This window comes from Hermetia illucens, chromosome 2 (assembly GCF_905115235.1).
Source record: "Hermetia illucens chromosome 2, iHerIll2.2.curated.20191125, whole genome shotgun sequence".
NCBI classification, from domain to species: Eukaryota; Metazoa; Arthropoda; class Insecta; order Diptera; family Stratiomyidae; genus Hermetia; species Hermetia illucens.
This window is the reverse complement of record NC_051850.1, coordinates 151,125,927-151,134,342: the sequence shown is the minus strand read 5'-3', so window position 1 is coordinate 151,134,342 and position 8,416 is coordinate 151,125,927. Positions and strand designations below refer to the sequence as shown.

General features: G+C 42.7%; 1 protein-coding gene across 4 annotated transcripts in view; it reads right to left on the bottom strand.

Moving 5' to 3' along the window:
- Positions 1-267: 267 nt before the first annotated feature.
- The window catches only part of LOC119649189, a 102,375-nt gene continuing 94,226 nt past the window's right edge, over positions 268-8,416 (bottom strand). For all 4 annotated transcript variants that reach the window (XM_038051215.1, XM_038051216.1, XM_038051218.1 and 1 more), the window contains 3 exons: positions 1,851-2,217; positions 1,523-1,725; positions 268-1,382 (listed from right to left, as the gene is read on the bottom strand). In XM_038051215.1, the coding sequence (XP_037907143.1) occupies positions 905-1,382; positions 1,523-1,725; positions 1,851-2,217 (1,048 nt within the window). In that variant the 3' untranslated portion in view covers positions 268-904. The remainder of the gene's footprint in view (positions 1,383-1,522; positions 1,726-1,850; positions 2,218-8,416) is intronic.

Below are 8,416 nucleotides of genomic sequence, written 5' to 3'. Positions count from 1 at the left end.
TCCTGCAGGTCCGAAAAGCCTCGGGTCCGCGGGGAATTACCTCTTCTCCAATCTCTCGTTATGCCTGCAATTTAGATACCTCAGTTTAATAAACTTACCATCGGGAATACCTTCTCTTCATTGATCGGTGGCTCAATAGCTTAAACGAGTTAGTATCAGGGAAAACCCGCCCTGATGCTGCTCTCCAAAGAAACTGATTAAGTACTTACCTTCGCCAGCATAGTTCCAACTGTTCTGCCCCAAAAAGGATAAATAAGCGCAAAACGATTCATCGAAGTTTTCAACACTTTATTGCAATATTTACATATAAATACAAATGCTAAAATATCCTGCATGCCTTACGTACAAGTATTAAAAAATACTAGAAAATGATCATTAGAATTAGAAGTAGACATTATCTGAAACGACTGGCTCTAAATTGTGCTTGAGTAAAAAGATTCGATTCTAGTCTAGAAATTATCATCGTTTTTGCAGTATTTATTGCTTTTCGATTTAAATTACGTATTTTCGTATTTACATTATGTAAGAAGCAAAAGATTCGCATTTTTTTTTAACAAAAGCGAGAGTCAACAAAATTATAAATAGTGAGATAGTCCTTAATATCGGAGGACGCTCTTCTGGTCTTTGACTGAAAGCGGACGGAGCTGAGTAGTTAGGCTGTCTGATGAAGGATAGCTGCCTCTGATCCGATTGCACAAAATTTCTAGCTCAAATTTTTCAATGGAAAAAGAAAAGAGTGAAAATTTATCGCGTGTGTCTCCCCCCGACAATTCGACGGTTACAAAAGTAAGAAATAAATAGTCTTAAAGAGTTAATATTCTACTTTGATATTGGAAATGTTTAAAGCACTTTTAAGAGAGAGATTCTTTGATTCGTTAGTCGTTAGAGTTCCTCGCGCATCGTCTCACCCGAGTTTACGGTTGGCAGTCCCCGTTTTGCAATTCCCGTTGCAATTCACCACTGACCATACCCAGTCAACATAGTTTGGAACTTTCGCATAAATTCCGAATTTGTTCTTCTTCGCACAACCATCGCCGAAACTAGTAATCCCGAAAATGGTCCAAGGATGATTCGGCTGGGTGGAGTCGCGACAGAGGAGGGGTCCGCCTGAATCGCCGGCGCATGTGTCGATTCTACCTCGTTTGTGGCCGGCGCAGAACATGTTTTTGGTAATGGTGTAGTCATGGTACACAGCCTTGCAGTTCTCCATTGAAATGATAGGAACCTCCGCCTGGTTTAAGACGCTGGTCCCGGCTTGATCACGGTTTCGTCGCTTGCCCCAACCGATCACAGTGCATTGGATATTTTTGGGAAGAGGTTGATATGGCTTCGGCATGCAAGCATATCCTATCCACTGGCTTGGGCTGACGGATTTTGGAAGTCTGCGTTGAGGAGATAAATACAAAACTTTATTCATAGCGAAATTACTGGAATGTGTAGGAAGAATAGCTGTCTACATTGCTCTCAAAGCTGAAGTGTTAAATGATTATTTATTCAAAGCGGTTTCCGCTCTTTCACCTACCTTAGAAGGGCTACATCACTGTCAACAGTTTTCTTATCGTAGCTGGGATGCTTAATACTTTTGACAACCCTCATCTCGATCTCGGAGTCGTCCTTGACATCTAAATTATGTTCACCGATTCTAACGTATAACACTTTGCGTACACAATGTGCTGCAGTTAACACCCAGTTAGGCGCAATAAGTGTTCCTCCACAGAATGCCTCCTAAATAGGACCGCATACGAGATAAATTATTAAAAAAAAACCGTTTTTTATCTGCGACAGAATTTTACTAAAATGGTGAGCATCATGCGAAACATAGTTGATAGCAGAGAGAGTTATAATCTTACCTTGAACCTATTGAAAATGACCACTTGCCAAGGCCACTGCCCCCTCCGGGCAGTTTTGCCTCCAATGATCTTTAACATATTATTGATGCTATTTCGTCGACTGCTTCGAACTAACGAAATTCCACACTTTAGTTTGAGGGGGCTATATTCTGGACCACGGTAGCCCTTTCCACTAAGAATGTAATCACTGGCAATTGCATTTGAGTTGACAACGTCCTTTCGGCTTGTAGCCACAGGCTTCAAGTCGAAAGGGGGCGTCTTGTGGACTTGAGACTCGACCCAAGCTTGGCAGAAACTTCCTTCCGTGTAGCAATAGGCTATCTCACGAAGTACTTCTTTGCCACAATATTCGCGGATACGGCATTTCCTAAACGAAAAAAAGAAAGAATTGGCTTATTTTCTTTTGTCTTCTAGCAAAATAGAAAGACTGAAAATCTAAATAGTCATAATTTTGAGAACTTAAATTAACCTCAAAGGCAGGTATCTAAAAGGTAACGGAAATATCAATGGAGGTAACAACAGACGCGGAGCTTCTTTCAGCCCCTTCTTCCCTTCATAAACAATGAAAATTCTTTCAACTAGTAATTAATTTCTTCATTTTGTCGTTCAACTTAATCCCTAATAAATGGGATCAGTGTCACAGTCCAATGGCTTTTCCCAAGTTGCTGAGATCGATCGTTCCTTCATTCTATTCCTGTCACATTTGCCCTTGCTTTATCGTATGTATATTAACAATAGGAAAAAGAGTCATAATATAAGATTTTGAGAAACCTTTACGGTTTCAATGTGTCCTTTCAGATCATTGTCCATCATATGTCAGAGAAGTTTTGTTCAAAGTTACCTTTTGACAACCCAAGCAGCTAAGGATATTCTTTCAATTCAGACCCGTAAGCTCCATCTTGGGATAAAGAGTTGCTCAGGTGGTGTCAACCCAATAATTTACGGTCTTGATCGCAGCCGTTGAAATAATTTTGGAGATGGAATATGGGAGTAATATCAAGCCATATTTTCCGGCGAATGTAACATCTACTTCATTTTTATGTGAGGCGATAATATGGGCTTTCTTTTACAAATCTGCACAAGCTCTTGTCAAACAAATTAGTGGCGTTTAGAAAAAAACGGAAGCCGATCGGAAGGTGCATAGGGAGGAACCCGGACTGGCTGAATACCTTAATCCCGGCGAAAATTTTGGGCCCGAGGAAAATCACCATTCCTGCTCTTCTCTTTAGGTTTGTGTAGGCTGCAAGTATATCTTACACTTTGTAACATGTCTATTTTTAACGCTTCTCATCAATGTGGGATTGGGAGGCTTAAAACCAATGATGTGATTCCCAATATTAATGAAAACATAATTCCTCTTATGTTAGGACAGGACGCAGGCACGGCGTTAGGACGTAAGGAAATTAGTCCGAACAAATCAAATACGTGTCTGCACGCTAAATATTAGCACCCTCACTGGAAAGACCGAGGAGCTTGCAAGAGCCCTTCAGAAAAGGGGCATTGATATCTGCGCTCTTAAATCCGATAGTACGGTGCCAAAAGCTACGACATAGAACGCGAACGGAGCAAAAACGGTTATAAACTTCTCTATTTTGATAGCCCGCACACTCAATACGGCATTGGCATTACTACTTCTGTGGGTTTGAGTGATGCCGTTAAAGAAGTCGAACGAACTGATGACCAGCTGATAAAGCTGACCATTATATTAGCTCATCGCACTATTCATTTCTTCACCGCGCACGCACCACAGACAGGTCGACTTGATGCCGAGAAAGTTGCCTTCTGGCAACTTCTCGATTCAAAAATCTGAAACGTGCCTGCGGATGATTATATCATCATTTCAACCGACCTTAATGATCATGTGGGTGAAAAAGCAAACGGCCCTGGCGGAAAGGGGTTTGGAGCGCGGAATGGGGATGGCGAGCATATGAACGATTTTGCGAACATCCTTTTGGTAAACGGCGACATTTTACCACCGTCACTGACTGCAAAGCCTTTCCCTAAGAGACCATTGCACTTCAGTGTCGGCCGTTGATCACCTTCTTGCGAATCAAGCCACCGATAAAATAGCGGGAGGAACGCCCTGGCCCGCAGCGCATTAAATGGTGGCGATTTTGTGACAAGAAAGAAGAAATCATCTGTGGAATCGGAAACGGTTTCATGGCTATGAATCTAAGAAACGAAGAGAAACGTCTACCAGGGATGGAGCAGTCCAGGGTGCTTATTGGGGGATATGAACCCATGCGCACAAAGGATTGCTTAAACTTCACCAAAAAGAACCTCCGAATCATAGTGGGAATTCTCACTGGTCATTGTTGGCTGAACTATCACCTAGGGATATCTACGGACACTGCCTGCAGGTTCTGTGAGGAGGAGGACGAAACCTCTATGCACGTCCTGGGACAGTGTCCGGCACTTGTGCAAAGTAGGTCGATACATCTGGGAGAACAATTAATATCAGATGAAAAGCTGAAACTTCTGGAAGTGGGGAACATACTAAAGTTCCTAACGGTTACAGGCCTGCTTGAGATACTATGATCAACAGGTATACTATAACAAGTAAAAGGGGCACAATAGTTCTTCAAGGACGCGGTGCAACTTTCCCTTAACAGAATAATAATAATAAGAAATCATCGAACTTATGCGATTACCAACCATTACGACTATAGAAGAATCGTGGCACCAATTTAAAGACATGATCCACAAAGCGCCCTATGCAACATTCAGGATCAACAAGCGGTACATCAACCGATATACTTGGCTTAAAGGAGGTCTGCGAAAAAAGTACCTCTACCACAAGTTTCTTGATTATAAAACGCTGGCCAATTTACTTAGAATGGCAACCGGGAAGTAAAGATAACAACAAATGAAACTGTGGGAAGCAACAGGGCCTGACGACATCTCATCTGAGGTCTTGAAACCGAAGAGCTGGAACCCACACTGCGACTCGGTGAATTCCTCAATCGGTCTATTGAGGAAGGTAGAACACCATCTGACTCACAAAAAAAGGACCACAGTTCCAATGTGGAAAAAGAAAAGAAGTCCAGCAAAATGTTCAAATTACCGTCCGATCCGGTTGTTGTCCCATACCAGCAAGATTTTTGCACGCATTCTTCAGTATCGCATTCGCGAAATACGGGTTTGTCAAAAACTGCAGAACCACTGACGCTTACTCATGAAGAAACACAGTGAGAAGCATCGCTCTCTTTACAGTGCATTTCTGGATCTGGAGAAAGCATTTGACTGGCATACTCTACACAACATCACCTTGTGGAAGAAGAACTCGTGCGCTAGGTTCAATTACTTATCCACAATCCGAAAAGTAAAATTCGAAATATGACAGGTGTATCAAAGCCGCATCGTGTTTTTGTTGATATTCATTAAGGAAACGCCCTCTCACCACTCCTCTTTGTTCTTGTTATGGACACTGTCACACGAGACATCCAACGTCCAGTGCCCTATACAATGCTCTATGCAATTTCAAAGCCTCGCGACTGCATCCACATCAGGCCTTTGAAAGAACAAATTGGCACAACCTATCAGGACGAGTCGACTCCGCTTGACAAAGGCCAAAGAAAAAGTAGATCCGCTACTGTGGTTCGTTGAAGATAAAGTACATGATTATACATTATATTTTACAATATTAGGCGGAGTGCATGGCCAGGTGGATTCCCACCGAGGAAATATACTCTTTTTGTTCTTCTTCCTGGTAGCTGTTAAGAAAAGCAACAGGATAACTGAAAATCTGGATCTCTACAGAGACCTCACAGTCCAGTCTATTCCAGTCGGACAAATTTGATGTAATAATTTTACCTAGACATTTGTAGTGAAGCTAGTGACCTATTTTATGGTTTACACGGCGAGATCGCTCTTCGAAGACTAGACTGTCATCCTGAAAGGCTTTCAGGACAGCAATCCAAAGGTGTCATTACCCGGTTCATCCACCTACAGCATGGTGCTGCGGTAGACCGGGTTGACTGGTTGTTTGTTTCCTTTGCAGGACGAAAGGTGTTTTGGGCAGGGTATCATTGTCACTAGTAGTTTGGAATGAATATATTGGGGTTGAGTTCTATATTTGATAGGCGATTGTCAGTACGGTTGGTACACAGAGTAAGGCTGCTATCGTGAAGGAAAAGCAAAGGACGTGCTTATCACGAAGGGTCCTATGATCGCTCACATCAGAATGAGGGGCATAACATAGCCGCTCACTTCAAAACCAGAAAACAAATACCTTAGAGCGATTATTGGTGGTAATATTTATAACATATCAGCATGGTCCTGGCAAGGATGGCGTCAAGTATGGGGGTTCTGAGATGCACCCGCAGCCTCCTTATAGAGCTGGAGTGGCTCTTTACTGCTGGTGTAGAGGAACACCGCCCTTAACAGTGTGCTCTGTCTTCAGAACCGTCCCGAACCCGAATGATGCCAATCGATATTCTGGCCGATAAGGTAACGCTCATCTATAAAAGGCCTACTCCTTCAACTGATCGTCACGTAAAAAATTAAGAAAGAGAGGAATCATTGAGCAAATGACAATAACGGTAGGAACAAAGGAAAAAGGTCAATGGACTGACAGATTAATTCCCAGTGTGAAGGTGTGGACGCAGAGAAGGCAGGGAGAGATCAATTACAATTTTAAGCAATTTCTCACAGTGCATGGCAGATAGCGCAAAGCTTTATACTGGACAGTACACCCAACTGTCCCAGTTGGATGTATGTCTTCTTCCATTGTCCAAAGGAGGAAAGGGAAACTCTAGAAGAGCCATTCGAAAGAGCATAGCACAGGCAAGCTTAATTGGCAGTACTTGCATGTTAAGAGAACTGCAATGCAGTTGACTAGATAGTAAGGAGGATCCATAGGCTGAGAAAGGCAGAAGAAACGAGAAGAACATGGTCGCGAATGTAATTTCTAGGCGAAGGGAGAGGTAGCTAGAGCGATGTACAAACTGCGGGTAATGTTTTGCGGTCTGTCTCTGGTGAATAGAACCGGATTTATGTAGTCGTTTTAGCGGGCACAGTTCGACTTATCGACATGAGTATCTGTGCTAGTGGTCCTGAAAATTTTCACCTCCAAAAAGAAAGACGTATCTGAGCATATTGCATTTCTAAGTTGTAAGGAGTCGCAGACCTCAAATCCACTACCAGTCAAGTCGATGCGGATTTTCAAGGCCTCATTAGCTTCATGATTCCCCCCAGGGGAAGTGTGTGAAGGCATACCCTTTAATGCAATGGAAAGCTTGCACTTAGTACAGAAAGAAATTTTCACTACTGTTCCCTTATCAGGAAAAGCAGGAGAAATAGAAACTTGTGATGTTGACGCAACCAGCGTAATGCCATTATGTGAAAATCAATTTATGCGAACCGAACCCCGTGAAGCTGCCCGCTATGGCTAGCGAGAGACATATCACGAACTCCGTTGAGGGGAGATACGCCACCAAGCATGGAAGAAAGCATCTGTTCAATTCATCGAGGTAAGAATTTTTGGTGGCCAGGAGTCGACGAAATTACAACCGAACTGGTTAAATATGGAGACGGTTCAGCAACTGGTGCTCAAGGTGTGGAACAGTGAATAAGGGATACCTTATATCCTTTTTAACCTGGCCCTGAAAATAATAATCTACGATGCCTCCTCTTCAAGTCCACCCAACTACTGCTCTATGCTGAGGATATTAACAACCCGGGAGGTACAAACTATCTTTATCCAGATCGAGCAGGCGGAAATCGGAACATTGAAGATAGAGGGACACAACTTTGGATTCGTCGATAATTACTTCTGTCTAAGGTCAAAAAATACAAGCGATAACAGCTGTGATGACGAAATTCACTCATGGTTGTTAGCAGACAACAGAGCCTATTCCAGCTCACTAAAAACTATTCGGCCCGAAACACCTAACCATATGATCAAAGCTTTTATTGTGCAATCGTCCTCATGTATCCCTTGGAAATTTAGGTTTTTAGCCGTGTGCGAGAAAAGAATTATCCAAGAAAGTTGGATCTCCCTACAGGAGAATAGGCGACTCCCTAGGCTATATTGACGAAATTTATGAGCGATATTATGACTGTCGGTCCAATAGGTTGCGATGGGCGGACCACTTAATAGATTTGGGTGAGGATAATCCTATATAAGAGTGAGGATGATCCTACAAGGTAATAACTTTGGTCGAAAAGAAAGACGCGGCCTCAAATGGAGCGATGATGTAGGCCAGGACGTGAGATAGTTTTTAGGGATTTATATTTGGTACATTTGGAGTTCCTTACTAAGACAGGCCTAGACCGGATACCGGTTTCTGCGCCGTTGATGATGATGATGAAAAGAGTTTTCAAGCCTCCTTGCAACGAACTGTATATCTGCGTATTACCGGTCCCACGAGCGCTTCATCTAGTATAGCTCTTAATGCTCAATTCCCAGCCTTAGATTTATATAATTCGACTACTGCAATGAAGACAACTCAAATACTAATTCGTTTGGGAAGACGCGAGGAGTGCAGAGTAGTGGAAGGAATATTGGGAGAACTAAATTCAATTTTTGTGATGCACTCTGATTTTCAGGTCCACAAACATCTATC